At 54.8% G+C, this 18,752-nt stretch overlaps 3 protein-coding genes across 3 annotated transcripts; all 3 read right to left on the bottom strand.

The window, feature by feature from the left end:
* Positions 1-859: 859 nt before the first annotated feature.
* Positions 860-7,092, bottom strand: P4HA3 (prolyl 4-hydroxylase subunit alpha 3). The gene is made up of 13 exons (XM_017807876.1): positions 6,479-7,092; positions 5,887-6,029; positions 5,164-5,384; positions 4,492-4,641; positions 4,342-4,393; positions 4,008-4,165; positions 3,744-3,920; positions 3,198-3,262; positions 2,877-3,036; positions 2,307-2,369; positions 1,955-2,023; positions 1,164-1,260; positions 860-998 (listed from the first exon to the last, which is right to left on the bottom strand). The coding sequence occupies exons 1-13, from the start codon at positions 7,090-7,092 to the stop codon at positions 928-930; spliced, it is 2,040 nt and encodes a 679-aa protein (XP_017663365.1). The 3' UTR covers positions 860-927.
* Positions 7,093-7,331: 239 nt separating this feature from the next.
* On the bottom strand, positions 7,332-10,910 carry NEU3 (neuraminidase 3). The gene is made up of 4 exons (XM_017807966.1): positions 10,866-10,910; positions 9,940-9,984; positions 9,609-9,848; positions 7,332-9,481 (listed from the first exon to the last, which is right to left on the bottom strand). Exons 2-4 carry the CDS (start codon positions 9,964-9,966, stop codon positions 8,537-8,539), a joined length of 1,212 nt encoding a protein of 403 aa, XP_017663455.1. The 5' UTR covers positions 9,967-9,984; positions 10,866-10,910; the 3' UTR covers positions 7,332-8,536.
* Positions 10,911-12,549: 1,639 nt separating this feature from the next.
* Positions 12,550-18,752, bottom strand: SPCS2 (signal peptidase complex subunit 2). The gene is made up of 5 exons (XM_017807969.1): positions 18,625-18,752; positions 14,736-14,819; positions 14,268-14,428; positions 13,144-13,278; positions 12,550-12,788 (listed from the first exon to the last, which is right to left on the bottom strand). The coding sequence occupies exons 1-5, from the start codon at positions 18,742-18,744 to the stop codon at positions 12,707-12,709; spliced, it is 582 nt and encodes a 193-aa protein (XP_017663458.1). The 5' UTR covers positions 18,745-18,752; the 3' UTR covers positions 12,550-12,706.

Here is an 18,752-nt window from a genome sequence, read left to right as displayed (position 1 = left end):
GTGCCTACTAAAGGGTTAATCCAGGGCTGCATAAAGCGGCCAAGGAGTGATAAATGCACATTTTTTAACTGAAAGTGAGCAGGATAGCCCTTGGGAGAGGTCTGCCTGCTGTTTCCTTCCCCCTTAATAATTTTTGTCCTTTTTTCTTCCAGCTAGGAAAGAGCCTGAGAGGTGACGTGGTTGCCTCGACCCCCGTGGGGAGCTGGGGGGGATCCCAGAGGATTTGAATCTCATCCAAATGTTCCTAGATGAGGCTGGATGGACACAGAGTTTCTGTGTCAATGGCGTCCTCCACCTCGACTCTCACTTCATCCGGGTTGTTTCCCCTGGGAAGTGCCTAGGGGGATCAGCTGGGGGCTCCTGCCTGATCTCCAGGCGCTGCTGGAGATCCCGGCTGCCTCCTCTTGGCCTTCCAGTCACTGAGGAGCTGTGGTCGCGCTGGAGAAAGGGAATGTGTCTGCGGGCAGGCGGGGGGCCAGGAGGGGTAGAAGGAGCTGCCATCTCCCTGAGACTGAATTTTGGCATCCTAAAACATGTATGGGAGCACTGGGATTGAGGTTTTGGCACCCCAAAACAGAGCTGGGATCCTTGAGACTTGATTCTGGCATCCCAAAACACAGATGGGAGCCCCATGGTTAGGGTTTGTCATCCCGAAACAGAGCTGGGATCGCTGAGACTGGATTTTGACATTCCAAAACAGCTCTGGGAGCCCCAGGATTAGGTTTGTCACCCCAAAAGAGACTCCATTTTAGTGCCCTTTGACTTTATTTCCACACGATTTAGTCGTGGCTGAGCAAGTGACAGTCCCCCGGATCACCCCCCACTACGCTTCCACCCCCTTCCCTCCTTCCCTCCCTCCCTCTCACTCCAGCCTAGGGAACATGCTGTGCTGGGATGGTTTTGCCACATCCATGATCCCACGATGGCTCAGTCCCCTGGGTCAGCACCACATGGCCGCCGAAACTCCTGCCCATGCTCATGGATCCACTTATTCGCCACTGGAAGGGTGGACACAGATCCTGGTCTGTCCCTGTCCCTCCGCACCCTTCTCCAACTCTGTGCTGATACTGGGGACCTTTTTCCCTGTTATCCAGGATTTTTGTGTGTTCCCTGCCCATCCAACCCTGTGTCACCCCAGGGTGACACCCAGCAGTGTCTCTCACCCCACTTGTCACCAGCCAGGACAGGGCAGCCGGCGTGGAGAGTGTCACCATCACCATTCCCGTTCTTCCGCAGGTTCCACCAGAAAAGAGCAGCATTCTGAGGAGCAGAGACTGGATTTTGGCACCCTAAAGCAGAGCTGGGATCCCTGAGACTGGATTTTGGCATCCCAAAACACAGGTGAGAACTCCAGGGTTAGGGTTTGGCACCCCAAAGCAGAGCTGGGAACTGTAGGATTCGACATCCCTCAAAAGGAGCCAGAGCCCAGGGCTGAGTATCGGCACCTCAAAACAGGGCTGGGATCCCTGAGATTGGGGTTTGGTGCCGCAAAATAAATCAGGGAGTCTTGGGATTGAGATTTGTCACCCCAAAACAAAGCTGGGAGCTGTGGGATCAGGGTTTGACTGCCCACAAAGAGAGCCAAAAGCCCCAGGACTGGATTTTGGCACCCCAAAACAGGGCTGGGATCCCTGGGGTTGGGTTTTGCACCCCAAAACATTGCTGGCACCCCTGAAACTGGATTTTGACATCCCAAAATATCACAGTGCTGGGAGTTCCAAGGTTAGTGTTTGGCACCCCAAAACAGAGCTGGGATCCCAATGAATGGATTTTGGCATCCCAAAACAGATGGGAGATCTGGGGTTGAGGTTTGTCACCCTAAAACAGGGCTGGGAGCCCCGGGATTGGGGTTTGGCATCAGAGCAGGCTCGAGCACAATTCCCTGCAAGAGCTGACATCCAGGGAGCAGCATCCCCCCTTCCCTGCTCCTGGGGGTTCAGTGGGTCACCCTCACCTTGACCACAGGCACGCTGAAGTTGGCATAGATGAAGGCGGTGGAGCCCCCAGCCTCCACTGCACTCAGCTGGAAAAGGAGCAAAAACAGGAGCCATGGTTGTCCCTCTTCCCAAGATCTAGCTGCTCTGCACAAGGAAAGTGAGGCACGACTCCTCCCTCAGTCCCCAACTGCATTTCCCTTGCTTTGCCGCAGCACAAGCTCCAAAATAGTGCCCAAGCACTGGCGTTTAACACCCCACTGCAGCATCTGAGGGCTGCCCTTGCCCATCTCGTGCCCTGTTCACTCTGAAAACCCTACTGAGACTGCATCAGGGCTGTGTCTCCGGGTATGGGAATGAGGGAGGACTCACATAGATCATAACTGTGGCGATCCTGTTGCCCGACTTCATTCTGTAAAGGGGGCTCTTCCTGGACTGCTCCAAGAGTGAGGAGGTGGGAACGGTCAGTCCAGTGCTGATGCAGCTCAGCCTAGAAGCACCTCATGCCCCAAGAGTTCCAAGCAGCTTCCCCTCCCTGGGAAATCCCTCCCTCTCCCTTCTTTTCTCTCCCTCCTTCCTTCCCTCTTCCCTCACGTCCTTCCTCCCTCCCCTGCCTTCCCAGGCACCCACCCAGGGATCACCATCCTGGGACCAACCCCCCTGCCAGGGTCCATCTCCAGGAACATCTGAAGGACCACCCCAGGGTTCACCTCCAGGAACCGCCCCATGGTCCACCTTCAGGAACATCTGAGGAATCACCCCAAAGACCACCCTCAGGGTCCATCTCCAGGAACATGAGGGACCACTCCAGAGCCCACCCCATGGACCACCTCCAGCAACATCCCAGAGGCCACCCCAGGAGCACTCCAAAGAGCACCCCAAGAGCACCACAGGAACATCACCCCACAGCCCACCCATGGTTCACCCAGGCAGCTCCCTGACCGTGGCGTGGTCGAAGTGTGGCTCATAGTGGCCTCCCAGCCCATAGTTGACCACTTGCAGGTACTCGGCGTAGGGTGGCCGCAGGTCCAGGCCGGTGATGGCAGCGATGCGCTGATCCAAGGCCCTCACCACGGGGTCAGCCGTGTCCTTCAGCCACGCACTGCGGGACCACCCCACCTTCAGCCCCCTGAATTCAGGCTGGGCTTAACCCTTGTGGCACTGCTGGAGGCACCAGGCCTGCCCAGCATGGCTTCACTGCCACCTCGGTGGTGGCCACAGTGGTCCCACTGGCTGGAGGACAAGGCTGGGGGTGGCTCCCACCTCTGGCTTATCCGGTACTCGGCTTTCTGCTGCTTCTCCCCAGAGGCGACCACGGATCTCTGCAGCTGGAGGACAAATGGTGGAAGGTTGCTGCACATGGGGACCCTCACACCAAGCAGAGACCCCAGTCAGGATTGAGGTTGGTGCCTACCAGCTGGCTGCCAAACATCCCCACCCCAAGGTGTCCTACAGATCCAACACAGTTGGGTGTCACCAAGTCAAACTTGTTTAGGGAAGTGGTTTAGGTGCATGTGTGAACTTGGTTTCTCCCAAAAAATCTTTTGTAGGGCTTATCAACCCAAAGGTCTCATAGAATCACAGACTGGTTTGGGTTGGAAGGGACCTTAAAGATCATCCAGTTCCACCCTCCCTCCATGGGCAGGGACACCTTCCACTAGACCACGTTGCTCCAAGCCCTGTCCAGCCTGGACTTGCAGGAGAAGGCTTTGGCTGAGCTTTGCTTTAAAACCCCTCCTATCTCTGCATTCAGCTCTCGGGACACCCTCCTCCAGGGAAGAGACATCCCTGGGGACAGGGACAGCTCACCCATGGCCCTGCCAACCCCTTGATGGTCTCAGCCTCGGCATCGCTGATGAAATCATGGTACAGTGCCACATAGGGTCGGATCCGGACCATCTCCTTCTTGGCAGGCTGGAGGAGGAGGTAGGGACTGCTGTTGGTCTCATAGGAGCAGCCAAGGTGCAGGAGCCGCTCTGGGGCTGGCTGGGAAGAAAGAGGACAAAGGAGGGCATAAGGGGCAGGGGGACACAGTGGTTGGGGGGTGACCATGGCACCCCCTGCTAGCCCCACCTGCCCCCTGGGGCGCTGGCACAGCTCCTCGTAGGCGTCCCGGCTCTGCAGGCGGGTGCTGTTGGGGCGTCTCAGGGGTCTGGCGCTCACCCCCGTCCCCATCTCCAGCAGCTTCTCATACTTGGCCACGTTCTTTGTCACCCTTTGGTTACTGGGATCTGCCGGAGAGATGGTGTCACCCAAAATACCATGTCCCCATCACCCCCCTTCCCTGGGGAATTGTCCCACGTGGGGGCGAGAAATGGGGTGAAGGAGGCTGTTGCCACACAGAGCTGATGGGGACGTCCCAAAACCTCTCCCCTCATCCTTCTGCAGCCAAGGTTGTCCCACATACCATAGTGGAGAAACTCCCTGGAGAGGCTCAAGGCATGGGAAATGTTTCCAGCCTGGATGGGGGAGTGGAGAGGCCATCAGCATCCCCTGTCTGTGGTTTGGCTCTATGGACACTGTGGGGATGGGGAGGGGGCTTGGCTTGTGGCTGTACCATGAAGTAGGAGAAGGCGAGATGGTCCAGAGCATCCTCCAGGCTGCTCCGGTCCTCCGGGTTCCAGCTGCCGTAGGAGAGGCGGAAGAGGCTGACAGCTTCCTCCAGCCACGTGATGGAGTGGTAATAGTCACCTGTGTCATAGGCTACCTGTGAGGCAACACATCACCTGGACCTGCCAGCTGGGCCATCCTGGCCTGCATCCCGTCCCCTTCTCTACCATCCCACCACATCCCCACCCTCATCCCATCCTGACCCATCCCATCCCCTTCTTATCCCATCCTATCCCCACCACCATCCTCATCCCAATCTCAACCCTATCTCCTTCCACCCTGTCCCTACCCTGCCTTATCCTGTCCCATCCCATCCCATTCTATTTCATCCTCATGCCATTCCATGCCATCCCATTGCACCCACCCATTCCGTCCCATTACATCCTGTCACTTTCCTATTCCCGTCTCCATCCCGGTTCCCTCCTATGTCATCCCTTCCTTTCCTGTCCCATCTCCACACATCCTGGTCATCTCCATCTCCCTTTCCATCTCGATCTCCATCCCCATCTGCACCTGCACCTCCATCTCATCCAATGCAAAAAAACGCCATGTCTATCCCTATGGAAGCAATGTCCTGGGCTGGAAAAGCTTTGTGGGGGCTGATGGGGCTTGCACTCACCTTTCCCACATGGAAGCAGTCATCAGCGGAGAGGGAGACGCGCCGGCCTGGGCTGTAGAGGGGCGGGTGGTCGGTGCCAGATCGCTGGAAGATGCCGTTGGCCAAGCCCTTGACACTGAGGGCGTAGACGTCCTGCAGCCGCATCAGTGCCTGGGCTGCCCCATCCAGGTCCTCGGCTCCAGGCAGCTCCTGCTCCACCTCCCTGAGACCGGCATGGAGTGCTGCAGGGTGGGAATGAGGTGCAGGGGGGGGAATTAATGAGGTTTTGGGGTGTAATCGCCTTCTCAATCCCTAGGGACCCCATATCCATCTATTCCCCTTTTCCATTTATTGTGGTCCTTCACATGTTCCATTCCTTCATCCATTCCCCTGCTCCTCCATCCATTCTTCTGCTTCTCCGCCTGCTCTCCTCCTCCATCCATTCCCTTGCTCCTCCACATGTTCCTTTCCCTCATCCATTCCCTGGGTTCTCCATCCATTCTGCTCCTCAACCCATTTTCCTGCTTCTCCATCCACCCCCTGGCTCCTCCATCCATTCCCTGGCTCCATTCTCCTGCTCCTCTACCTATTGACCCTTCTCCTCCTTTCATTCTCCTGCTCTTCCACATTCTGCTCCTCCACCCGTTCACCTCTTCTTCTCCATCCATCCATTCTCCTGCTCCTCCATCCTTTCCCCACCACTATCTGGCTCTGCCAGGTGACAGAGGGGACACGTGGCCATACCCTGGGCATTCCCAGTGGCCTCTTCGCTGTAGATGATGTTGAGCCAGTCGGAGTGGAGGCGCTTGATGAGGCTGAAGGCCAGCAAGGGATTGTCCACCGAGGCCTCTGGGTCCTGGTGCAGCACCTGGACCTTCTCATAGAACCTACAAGGCACCCACTGGGTGACACCTTGATGCTCCTCAGTGGTGACACCCCCGGGGTGGGGGCTGAGTCCCCCCATCCTGGGGCGGCTTTGCCTCGGTGTCCACTTTTGGGCCAAGCCAGAGCTGAGGGATTGTCCGCCCCCATCCCTGCTGGGTGTGTGGGATGGCCTGTGCCTTGAGGATGCTGTGAGTCACGTCCTCAGGGGTGAGGAGGCCACATCCCTGTCCAGTGGCACAGCTTGGGAGCCCACAGGCAGTGTCCGGTCTGAGCTCCCCACCCTCTTAATTAAGGGCACACCCGAAAATCGGGTGCTGCGGGAAGGTGTAGGTGGATTAACCCCCCTCATTGCCAGGGCATCACCCACCCTTGGGGCTGGGTGGGCAGGATGGGAGGGGATGCTGCGGGTGCCCCCACCCGTGACCGCGGCGGGGTGGGGGGTCTCCAGTACCTGCGGAGGCGGCGGAGGCGGGCGTTCTCCTCCCGCAGGTAGGACCGGAGCCGGCGGAGCAGGCGGCGCTCGGCGCCCAGCGCTCCTCGAACGCTCAGCATCGCCGAGAAGGTTTCGGCCGGGGCGGGGGGCGGCAGCAGCGCCAGCAGCGCCCCCAGTACCCCCAGTGCTCCAAGCACCCCCAGTTCTCCAAGTACCCCCAGTACCTCCAGTACCCTCAGTACCTCCAGTACCCCCAGCGCCCCCAGCCCCAGCAGTGCCCTCAGTGCTCCAGGTACCTCCAGTGCCAACAGCACCCAAAGAACCCCCAGTACACCCAGCGCTCCCAGTACCTCCGGTATTCCCAGCGCTCCCCGTCCCAGCAGCGCCCCCAGCACTCCCAGTGTCACCAGTGCCCCCAGCTCCCGCGCCCGCATCCGGCCGCCGCCGCCGGGGGAAAGGGGGGGGAAGGGGCGGAGAGGCCCCGCCTTTATGGGGGAAAAGGGGGGTAGAGGGGTGGGGGTTTCTCGGATCCGCCACGCTGGCTGGGGAGGGGCGGGGTGGTGCTGGTCCCCCTCCTGCCTGTCCTTGTCCCCATCCCATCCCGCTCCCATCCTGCTTGTCTCTGTCCCCATCCTGCTTGTCCCTCTCTTGTCTCTGTCCTGCCCCAACCTAATCCTGCCTGTCCATATTCCCTGCTGGTCCCATCCTGCCCTGTCCTCAGCTTCATCCTGCCTGTCCTGCTCCTGTCTGTCCCTATTTTGTCCCCTGTCCCCATCTCACCCTGTCCCACTGTCTGCCCTCACCCTGCCTGTCCCTGTCCCTATTCCATCTTGCCCCCATCCTGCCTACCCCTGCCTTGCACTCATCCTTCCTGTCCCCCGCCTTTTGTCTGTCCCCAAACTGTTCTGGACTCATCCTGCCTGTTGCTGTCCTCTGTTCCAATCCCATCCTATCCCCATCTTCCCTGTCCCCACTCTGCCCTGTCCTCAACTGGACTGGCCCACTCCTATCCCTCCCCACCCCATTCTGTCCCCATCCCATTCCTGTACCCCTCCTATATGTCCTCTGCTACCTGACCCCCCTCTGTCCTGTCATAATCCCATCCTGTCCCCATCCCATTCTGTCCTGTCCCTATCCATCCTCTCGCAGTGGGGTGAGGGTGGCAGGTTGGGAACATCCCACTGAGTTCCCAATCAATATGTGGACACTCACTATGGAAAAACCCTTTTCAGGAAAAAACCCTGTTGGAGTAGGTGCTCAGGTGCCCTGTCTGTGGGGACAGCACCACAATGGGACCCCAAAATATCCCCAGCCCCTGGAACCCCAGAGCCTCACAGGGAAAACGGGCTGAATTCCCAAAAGCAGGGCCAAGAGAAGATGGGAAATGTGGGTTTCCCAGGGTGCCTGTGCTGAGGGGCTATGAGGGGCCAGCTCTGTTCTCCACCATGGGGGGATGAGTGCAAAGACACGATGGGTGCAGGACTTTTCCCAGTTTTTTTCCCCAATACTGGCTGGATTTCACCTACTTTGGGAGGACTTTATTTGCAAGTAGCAGGGGATTGTGAGGTTGCTGTTGCAGTCAGGATGCCACAACCTATTCCTATGGAGCAGAATAAAAAAATCCCCGCAAGACTGGAGTTCATTTTCCTATGGGAGTATACAGGCCTGAAGCAGGCAAGTGGAAGAAAACAGGATTAAAAAAATAGGAATTCTCTCTGCCACATGAGGGGGACACAGGAACTGGAAACATTTTTAACTTAAACGAAGACTTTAGGGGACTTCTTCCTCAGGGAACCAGCTGCTCTCGGTGGCACTTTTTTGCTGCTACCAGGTGAAAAACGCTGATTTTTGGAGCAGCAGCAGCATTTTGGGTGCTGTGCCAGCACCCCTCGGCCAACCTGCAGCAGATCGTCCACCACCACCACCTGACTGGGTGATTAAAAAGCAATAATTAAATATAAAATTAAACAAAAGCTACGCGATGCTGAGCCTCTGGAGCATCCAAAACATGCTGGTGAGGTCCAGACCGGGATGCCAGCAGTCAGGAGTGACCCTCTTGAGTAAAACAGGCCTGTTTTAGGAAGCCTTGAGGTTCTGATCAGAGGAGTCCAGGGTGAAGAGGCAGAAGACGATTTCCTCACAGGCACTGGCAGTGCCGCACTCGAACAAGCAGCCGAAAATTCTGCCAGGACACACGGCCAGGTCGGAATACCCGGCAGGCCCTGCGTGCAGCACCCACGGGCGCCGCCAGCCCGCCCCGTCCAGCGGTGACGGGTTCACATAGACACCCAAATCGCGCCGGTGGTGCCGGCTGGTGGGGTGGGAGTAGAGCAGCCACGTGGGCGCCCCGGCGGTGCCGGCGGGCGCGGCAAAGCTCACTACGCTGCCCTGGCACCCATGTGGTGGCTCGGCCAGCGCCGGGCACCGCGTCGGGCGCTGGAAGCGCAGCCCGCGGTCGGTGCTGAGTGCCACGGCCCGGCAACCGCGCGGTGCGCGGGCGCTGCAGTACAGCAGGGGCGGGTGGGCGCCATGGATTTCGGCTACCTGGCACTCGCCCGTGCGCTCACCAGCGAGCAGGGCGCCCTTGTGCCAGCGGCGCCCGCCGTCATCGCTGTAGAAGATGAAAGAGTGCTGGCGGGTGGAGCAGGGCAGCCGCGCCGCCCCGCAGAGGTGCCCGTGCATGTAGTAGGTGTACGCCGGCACCACGAGCCGCCCCGAATCCAGCTGTATGCCGTGGCCTGGCCCCACAGCAAAGGTGGCCCAGCGGGACAGGTCGGCGCCAACGGCCTCGTCCGTCACATCCCGCAGCGGGGCCCAGCTGCGGCCACCATCGGCACTCGTGGCGAAGCAGAGGCGCGCGGCGCTGCACCCCCTCCAGATCTGGTGCTGCTCCGTCTTCCCCTGCTCTACGCAGATGCAGAAGAGGAAGATGGTGCCGCTCCTGGCATCGAAGAGCGGACACGGGTTCATGGTGCGGCGGCCGGGCAGTGCCAGCGCCGACAGCTCCTCCACCGGACCCCACTGCCGGCAAGGAGGGAAACGGGGCTCAACCGTGGGGTGCACCAGTGTCGCTGCACCCTGGAACCAGCTGGCGTCACTCCCAGGGATGAGGACACAGGTTGTTCCTGCAGCACAGGGTGGATTTTACCTTGACCGAAGAGCCGTGCTGGCAGCCCCGACGCAGCACCAGGTACTTGGCATCCTCATCCCGGGCTGAGGAGCGTTTCTCGGCAAAGGCCAGGAAGGATTCATCCGGGGGAATGTAGAGCAGAGCTGGGATGCGGTAGGTGACCCCACTTCCCTGTCGGAACAGCGTCTCCAGAGGGGAGACAAGCAGGGATTCCGATGGTGGTGGCAGTGGGGGGCTCTCCCTTCCATCCCCCTGGTGCTGGAAGGGTGGGAATGCCAGGTGCAAACAATTAAACGCCAGGAAAAGCCCTCATGTCCCCCTGTATGGAGGGATAGGGATGAGGACTCACCTTGAGGCAGGTGGTGGCCTGGAACATGGTGGCTTCCGCTGGGGCCTGAGAGCTGTAGGAGAGGGGTGCTGAGAACGGAGCCCCTTGGAGGGGTCACGCCCCACTCTCCTGCCTGTCTGTGGTGTCTCCGTGTCCTTCTGTTCCCCAGTGCTGCACAGACTTCCTTATTTCGCCCCCAAGCCCACCCCTACACTGTTCCCAAAGGGTCTGCACCCCCTGCACCCCCCCAGTACTCCCAAGCCTCCAACTCCTTTAGCTCCCCCAGTGTCCCCAGGCCAGAGCCCCCATGCCCATGCATTCCCCTGCCCCCATTCCCCCATGCACCCCCTCCCACCTGGATCTCACCCTGCACCCCCCATGTCCCTGCAACCCCCCCTACACCCCACAGCACAAATCCCCCACACCCCAGAAAGCACTGACTGCCCAATGACAGACACCCCCGCTGTGCACCCCCCTGCACCCCACATGTCCTGACCCCCCCTTCACCCCTCATGCACCGATGCCCTTATCCACCTCCAATACCCAGGCCCTCCCCGTGTATCCCCTTGAACTCCCATGGCCCGACTCCCCTATACACCCGCCCTGCACCCTCAAACCCTGATTCCCCTACATCCCACACGCAACGACGCTCCCACCCCTGACCCCCCAAAACCCTGACTCCCCTACACCCTGCACGCACCAGTCCTGCCCATTGCCTTTCCCAGACCCCCCTGTCCATCCCCCTGCACACCCAAACACCTGACCTCCCTGCACCCCACATGCACCGATCCCCCCATAATCCCCCCCATCCCGGCCCCGCCGTACACCCCCTGCCCCCCAAACCCCTGACTCCCCTACACCCCGCATGTACTGACTTCCTCACGACCCCCCCATCCCTCCATGCCCCGACACGCCGCATTCCCACATTCCCGCATCCCTCCGCAGACCCCGCTCCTGCAGCCACCGTCTCCGCCGCGCCGAGGCCGCCCCGCTCCGCCTCTTCCTGCAGCTCCCGGAGCGGGGGGGAACCGGATCAGGCGGTCGGAGAGGCCAAGGAAATGGGCGGGGATCCAAGTGTCGGGATGCCAGAGCCTAGTCCTGGTGCCAGAGGGCCAATACCTGCGCAGGCGTGAGCAGGTGATGTGCTCAAGCCCCTGCAGAGGAGGGGGAAAGGTGGAATTTCAGGAGGATATTGACTGCTGGAGCTGCTCCCGAGGAGACTCTCCTCCCAACAGGCAGGAGGGGACCCGAGAGCGGGATGGAGGTTTGGGGTGCCCCTGCCGGCCGACCTCACCTTCCCAAGTGTCCCTATGGAACAGGTGTGGAGAGTGAGGGCCAGGAAAACGATGAAGGACCATCGGGGGGTTCCCTGGGGTGAGTCAGCCAATCCCACCGAGCTCTATAAGGGATAAAAAGGGGAATCGCCCACTCCCTTCCGAGGGAAATGGAGGGCCTGATAAGCCGACTGGACCTACCCCACGAGGAATTCTGCTGCCTCCCTCGGGCTCGGGTAAGGGACACTACTAGGAAACTCCCTGATCTTTACCGCCCTCTATTACCTGCGGTTGGTTGTACAGGGAACTTACGCTGGAACTCGGGGGGAAAAAAAGAGTGGAAGGAGGGCAGGAAACCTGGGGGCGACCACAAGGATAGTATGAGGTGATGTAAGGAGGAAGTGATAAGGGCCAAAGCCAAACTGGAACTTAATTTGGCCACTGAGGTGAAAGACAACAAAAAAAGTTTCTATAAATAAATAAACAGGCAGCAAAAGGAGGGCCAAGGAGAGTCTCCATACTGTGCTGGATGTGGAGGGCAGCTGTGGCAGGGAATGAGCAAAAGGCTGAGGGACTTAATGCCTTCTTTGCCTCAGTCTTTAATACTAACACTTCAGGAAATGCAGCTCCCAGAGCCGAAGTCAGTGATGGGGAGCTGAGTGAAGCCCTCGTAATCCAGGAGGGAATGATTCTGTGAACTGGGATTCCCTCTCTGGCCTCCACCTCCCCTGAAACACCCCAGAGATGCTCCAGGACACATTTGATGTCTGTTCTTCCCTTTTATTGAAAAAAAAACCTCAAAAAATCTTTTAAAAAATGCCAGCTTATAGAAGGGACACGCAGGACAGGAGATGCCACAAGGAAACAGCGGGGCAGACGGACAGACACAGCTTGGAAAACCTCTTTTACACCTTTTTGAGAAGCTTTGTGGCCAAACACACAGAAGTAGCATATTTTATTCCCTCCCTCCCTCCTCCAACACATAAAAGGTTTTTATATAAAACAATCCTCTATCCCCACTTAGATAAATACAAAAATAAAGAAAACTCGTTTGCCAGGGGACGGTTGTTTCACAGAAGAGTTTTGTCCTGAATTCCTAACACAGAAGGGAAAGGTGGGATTAGTAAAACGCCCCTTGGACATGGAGCCATGTGATAAAGCACTGCCAGGTACAGCGGAGGAAGCTGGGGCGGCATCAGTGATGTGTCTCCCCTCACGGGGGTCCCCAAAATCCAACTTTAGGGTCTGCCCTGCAGGCACACAGCCCAAGCTTAGCCATGAGCTTCACGAAATCTTGGATCCAAGATTAAAAATCCAAAAATGGAATAGGACTTCAGGACAAAAACAGAGGCCATGATTCGCTTTCTTTGCCATTTGACTTTATTGGTGTTAACTCAGCACGTTCCCGGGAGGTGAGCGGTGTCTGACATCATTTTGTTTTCCTCTCCAGGGCCAGACTATCGTGGAGCTTGGACACCTCTGGCTCGTAGGCTTCCATGACTAATGTCCCGTTGTTATCGAAGAACTTCGCGATGGATCTGCTGCTTGGTTTTCCCGCTGATGAACGTCAGCTTCAGGGTGTACTTGTCATCAAACCTGCAGGGAGAGCAGAGAGGTCTCAGAGCAGGATCCCAGCTGGAATCAGCCGAGGAGAAAGAAATCCTCCTCTTATTTAAGGTGAAAATCCTCCCAGACTGGAGTCCCCACCTGGGCACCCACAGCTACAATGAACACAATTTTATGTTCTGTGATTAAATCACGGGGATTAAAGAGAAGCAAAACCCATTTGCGGCAGAAAACCACTCAGCACCGTTTCTAGACCAGGACATGGATTTCTGATAGAGATTTGTAGGTTTGGAAAGGAAAGGGAGTAGTTAGGGTGGTGCTCTGGAGTGATAGGGATGGAAATGGTGCCTTCTGGCTAAGCCTGGGATGTTGGAACAAAGGATACCGTTTGAGGCTGGAGGAGAGTTGCCAAACATCGTCGGGGTCCATCCCCGCCGGGTCTTTCCTGTGAGCCACGAGGAAAATACTCTTCTCCTTGTATGAGGTGTAGATGGTCAGGATTCCCATCATCACAAAATATGTGCAGAGAAAGTTAAGGAAATCAGGGAGTTGCAAGGACAGGCAGAGAAGTCACCCGGATTCCCCTCAGACAGGTTGTTTAACCCCCTCTTGTGACACTCCATTCTCATGCTTGGCTGATGCCTCATTAGCATGAGAAATTAATAATAAATTCTTAACTTTAATAATAACAAAATTAATTTATTATTAACTCCCTGGAAGCATCCAAGGTCAGGTTGGATGGGGCTTGGAACAACCTGGTCTAGTAAAAAATGTCCCAGCCCATGGCAGGGGTTGGAGCTGGATGGTCTTTAAGGTCCCTTCCAACCCAAACCAGTCTGAGATTCTCTAACATTTGCTGGGAGACAGTGGGAAAACCTGAGACTGAATGAGCCACAGAAAGAATCACTGTGAGTTCCTCCTAAGCACAGACCAAGCAATTCATCTTTCTCATTTTTGGAATTAAATAATTTCAAGTGCTGCAAGACCCAGTGTTTGTGCTGAAAGCCAACCAGAACAGCCTGGAACAACAAAATGCCTTAGAATAATGGAACTGTTTAGGTTGGAAAAGGCCTCTAAGACTGCTTAAGTCCAACTGTTCCCCCAACCCTGCCAAGGCCACCACTAATCCTTCACCTTCCTGAACCTCCCAGAGTGGCCTCAGCCCATGGATCCAGCCTGTCCAGATCCCTCTGCAGAGGTGCCGCAAGAATTCCCTCTGTTCCACTTTTCCCTCTCAGTATCTGACTTGTGGTATTAGGGAAGAGCAGACATGTCTGTAACCACACTATGGATGGAATAAGAGAATGATTTGCCCTGAGGTCACCCAAATGTAGGTGCATCACACCCAGACAGGCAGGAATTTTCCCATCACATGAAAAACTGTCTGATTATCAGCTGACCTTGGGACAAAAAATTCCCATAGGCCTGAAAATGGGAGAGACAAGGGTTTTCTTCATGAGGAAAATCAAACCCTTTTGGTAGAAGTGAGACAACATTTCTAAAGGATATGAGACAACACAAAAGGCAAGGACGGGTTTGGATTCAGGAAAAGGGTGCAGGTAATCCCAAATCAAAGCAACAATTGCAAAGAGACAAGAGATTGTGCAGATGAGGAGGCGGCCGTCGATCAAACGGAAATTTTCCACATATTTGTACTTTTCCAGGAGAACCTGTGGGAGAAAATGGGTGGCTGAGTTTATTTTGTGCTTTCCATGAATCTGACAAACTGTTTCTGGAAAAGGTTTAGAGGAAACAACCTGCATGAGTCAGGTAAACTGAGCAGAAAGTTCATGGAGAATTAATGTCAGGCATCCTGATAATTTGCTGATTAACACTGGGAATTAAGCACAATCCATGGGAATCACAAGAGATGCTACAGGCCCGGCATGGATAGGGGCACAATCAACCAAAAAAAAAGTAGAAAAGAAAATAAGAGAGTTTTCCAAGATGGAAAAAATCAGCAGTGGCAGAAGGTACCTTTTTGGCAGAGTCATCCAGGGAATTTTTCACGGCCGAACCGTCCCATTTGTCAATTTTTACTGGCTTGTCATCGATCTTCCACTGCAAAGGAAACCATAGGGAGTGAGGAGAATTTCATCCTGGTGCCCTTGTTCCTGTCCTGAACATAAAGACAGGAGCCAAACCAGAGAGCAGCTGCCTGTTTGGGAAAACCTCAGTGGAGACAGAGGGAATCTGGGACTCAAAAGCCCCCTCAGCACCACCGAACCTGTTCCCCGTGCAGGTTCCAGCTCATTCATCTTGTCACAGGTTTGAAGGGGCTTTCTACATCAGGTTTACTCTAGATTTGCTTCTACATTTGCTGCCATCCCCAGATTGTGACTGAATTCCTGCCTTTGAATGTATTCCTGCTGTTACATATGGGCTCTTCGATGACAGGAGGAAAATTCCAAGAACCCCCAACTATCCCGTGTACAAGGGGAGAACTAAAAGGCACAAACAAGAAATGAAGTTTCAGTCAAACCATCCTCCAGAATGAAACCAAAAGCTTCTGTTGCTCTTCCATATTCAGGTCTTCCTTGGAAATAGGTCCCTGCCCAATAACAATTCCCAGATACAACAGCTCAGCTTTTCCAAGGCTTCACCTTCCCCTGAACTATATTATTTTTTGAGCCCTGTGTATTTTAAGTTATTCCTTATTTCAGCTGAGTGACTGGAGATGGAATTTTAGCTGCCAGTAGAGCAATCCTCAATTTCCCTCATGTTATTTCCTGCTCCTACAGCTCCTGAGTTGGATTATTAACTCCCAGTCCAAAGAGCTCCTTTCCCTTCTCTGGAAGGAATAAAACCACTTTAAAATATGATGTAAAACTCCATCTACTTCCCAAAAAGTTCAATTATACTCCACTCTCTGCAGGTAGGAATTATTAGGCACACAGTGTATCCTGTGTGTATCCACGAGGTTTATGAGGCACAAAAGCAGAGGGATTTAAAAATAATGGAGAACTGGGACAGAGTTCAGTGTAAGATACAAAGTATTTTAGGTTTTCTTTTTTTGAAGCATTTTCTTGCAGTGTTAATTAGCACACATGGTAATTAGAAATGCCATGAAAGAATAGGAAAGAATTCTTTCAATTATTTATTTTTCCTTATAAAAGCACCTACAACAGTGGAATTGCCAAAGTTTAAAGTATCAAGGGGGTGTCAAAAATATTTTTTTTCCTAAGCAATGAATTGGAAGTCTTTGACTAACACCACCAACATCCAACCCCTCTTTCCTTATCCCACAGAGAAATCAAAATGCTTCCAAGAAACCCATCCAGGCTTGACCTCACTGCTCCCAGTTATCCAGTTTGAGGACTTTGGAAAGGAGCTCCAAAGGCTTCCAAATCAAAACTCAGACTTTGGTTCCAGCCTGATGGAGAAAAGAAGAAACCAACCAGTTCGAAACACAGGTTTTTTTACGTTTGGGTGTCTTTTGACACAAACTGAACTTTTTGTCCCCAAGGATTATTCCTTGTGCTGCTTTACATTCCATTCAGTTTTAGCCTGGGTACCTGGCTTGGCTCTTTAAATATTCCACCGGAGTTTCTGGCACACTTTTGGAACCACAAACATCAATAATCAAGTCATAAAGTAAAAACAGGTTTGTTGCTACTGTAAGAGGAACACCAGTGTAAAAACTCTTAATGGGGAACAACATTTCTGTGTCTAATCCATGTTTTCTATGACAAGGATGAAAAGAAAGGAACCCCTCCTTTCTAAAATCAGGAATTTTTCAGACTGGGACCCAAGAGGCTGGAAGGGCCTCAGTGGATGATGCACTTCTGGGGCACAGAAGGCAGCTGGTGTTCAGGAAGTAGTTTTAGTCCTGAACACAGCTCTTGGTGTTGTGCTTAAATGGGTATTAATTAGATTAATTCAATTAGTTTAAATGGGAGAAATCCCGAGGGGTTTCCCAAGGAGGACTGTGGCCACAGCATCCTGAGTTCTGTGTCTGCGCACGCTTAGGTGGCTCTGGATGAGCAGGGAATGCTCAGGAATAGCTTCCCAGTTAGCACAAAGTCTTCAAGGACATGAGAAAGATGAAAAAAATGGAATAGTTAAACCACAAATCTCCCTAAATTCCCCCTGATTTAACTTTTCAGGGAAGCACAGAAAGGTAAACAAGCAACATGTCCTAAGGCTTCAAAGCCTCGCTGGTCATCAGTTATTTCCCTGCTAGGGAAAAACTGGAACAGATTTTGGACTTAAGGCCACAATTCTTCAGGTGATGCCTCACCAATGGATACAAGAGTTCACAGAAATGACCAGCGTTCCCTCAGGCAGAGAGAGGAAATGAAGGCACACAGGGAAAGGGAGGAACATTCCCGAGCGTGTGTGTTCTTGGGGTAGAAACTCCTCAGTGGTTTCTCCCTAGAGGATTCAGTGTATTTCCCTTCCCAATAACTCCTGTTTTTTATCCCTCAGCATCCACAGAGCACAGCAGGAAGAACAGGAATGCCTTGGGAGCAGGGTGTTTCCATGAGTTCTGGAAGTTTAACCACAAATGGAGAGCTGAGCACGTTTGCAAAGACAATGCCCTAAAAACACTCACTTAACAGCTTAAATCTACTGTGCCAAAGGAAAACCATGGAATTCTTAGGGATATGAGGAAAACATCATCTCAAACAGGTGCAGGAAAAACTATACACTTTAGGAATGATGAATATATCACTGAAAATCCCAGTGTTTCCAACTGCAAGTGCCTGTGTTTTAGAGTTCAGTAGAAGTTGCCAAGTCCATCTCTCTGGAGATACCTCCATAGATACAGACACAACCAATTCCATCTCCTTGGGAAGCACAAAAAGAGCCTCTAGGTCTTTAATTCCAGCTCCCAGGCTGCCAAAGATCCCCAGAAGCTGGGACACAACACCTGGACACTGAGTTGAGACCAAAGCTAATCCAAAACCAAGGTACTTTACACTACTGGGATGAGATTGGGATTGTCAGCTCTGCTCCCCTCGACATCTCAGAGAATCATGGAATATCCTGAGCTGGAAGGGACCTACAAGGATCACCGAGTCCAACTCCTGGGCCTGGGGATGCTCAAAGATGAGGATGCTCAGGGATGGGGGGCTGCCCAGGATGAGGAGGGAATGCCCAGGATGAGGGAAGGGATACCCAGGATGAGGATGCTCAGGATGAGGGGCTGGATGCCCAGGGACAAGGTGGGGAGATAGGAAGGAAGGAAGGAAGGAAGGGTGGGATGCTCAGGAATGAGGGGGTTGATGCTCAGAAATAAAGGACGAATGTTTAGGGATGAGGGAGGGATACTCAGGATGAGGAGGGGGTGCTTAAGGATGAGGACGTTCAGGGATGAGGAGGGGGAATGCCCAGGACTAAAGGATGGATGCCCAGGAATGAGGCGGGGATGCCCAGGGGTGAAGGATGGATGCCCAGGGGTGAAGGATGGATGCCCAGGGATGAGGCGGGGATGCCCAGGGATGCCCAGGGATGAAGGATGGATGCCCAGGGATGAGGCAGGGATGCCTAGGGGTGAAGGAGGGATGCCGAAGGATAAGGGGGGATGCCCAGGGATGAAGGATGGATGCCCAAGGATAAGGGGGGATGCCCAGGGATGAAGGATGGATGCCCAAGGATAAGGGGGGATGCCCAGGGGTGAAGGAGGGATGCCCAGGGATGAGGCAGGGATGCCCAGGGGTGAAGGAGGGTTGCCCAGGGGTGAAGGAGGGATGCCCAGGGGTGAAGGAGGGATGCTGAGGGATGAAGGGAGGGATGCCTCAGGGGTAAGGGGAGGATGCCTAGGGATGAAGGCTGGATGCCCAGGGCTGGCGGGGGGATGCCCAGGGGCCCGGCCGGGGAAGGGGGACGGTCGGGGCGGGCCCAGGAGCCCCGCCCGCGGTACCTTGTCCAGGAGCCCGTTCCGGCCGCTTTTGGCCGCCATCTTCTCACTGCCTCCGCCCCCGTCCCGTCCGCGACACCTGGGCGCTCCTGATTGGCTGCGCTGGTGGAAGTCCCGCCCCATCCCTCGCG

The sequence above is a fragment of the Lepidothrix coronata genome, unplaced genomic scaffold, assembly GCF_001604755.1.
Source record: "Lepidothrix coronata isolate B3197 unplaced genomic scaffold, Lepidothrix_coronata-1.0 Scaffold21, whole genome shotgun sequence".
In the NCBI taxonomy this organism is placed as follows: domain Eukaryota; kingdom Metazoa; phylum Chordata; class Aves; order Passeriformes; family Pipridae; genus Lepidothrix; species Lepidothrix coronata.
This window is presented reverse-complemented; position numbering and strand designations above follow the sequence as displayed.

Bases quoted from the DNA above. Each gene is read 5' to 3' on its own strand.
- P4HA3 (XM_017807876.1), bottom strand. From the start codon at position 7,092: ATGGGGACAGAGACAAGCAGGATGGGAGCGGGATGGGATGGGGACAAG. The intron at 6,030-6,478 runs GTACTGGAGACC...GGTGCCTTGTAG, and splicing joins CGCCTCCGCCGCCTCCGCAG to GTTCTATGAGAAGGTCCAGG. The intron at 1,261-1,954 runs GTGAGGGTGACC...TCTGCTCCTCAG, and splicing joins TCAGCGTGCCTGTGGTCAAG to AATGCTGCTCTTTTCTGGTG.
- NEU3 (XM_017807966.1), bottom strand. From the start codon at position 9,966: ATGTTCCAGGCCACCACCTGCCTCAAG. The intron at 9,849-9,939 runs GTGAGTCCTCAT...CCACCCTTCCAG, and splicing joins AGGCCACCACCTGCCTCAAG to CACCAGGGGGATGGAAGGGA. The intron at 9,482-9,608 runs GTAAAATCCACC...CCTTGCCGGCAG, and splicing joins AGCACGGCTCTTCGGTCAAG to TGGGGTCCGGTGGAGGAGCT.
- SPCS2 (XM_017807969.1), bottom strand. From the start codon at position 18,744: ATGGGGCGGGACTTCCACCAGCGCAGCCAATCAGGAGCGCCCAGGTGT. The intron at 14,820-18,624 runs GTACCGCGGGCG...TTTCCTTTGCAG, and splicing joins GGAACGGGCTCCTGGACAAG to TGGAAGATCGATGACAAGCC. The intron at 13,279-14,267 runs ATATCCTTTAGA...CTTTCTCTGCAC, and splicing joins CTTGCCTTTTGTGTTGTCTC to ATATTTTGTGATGATGGGAA.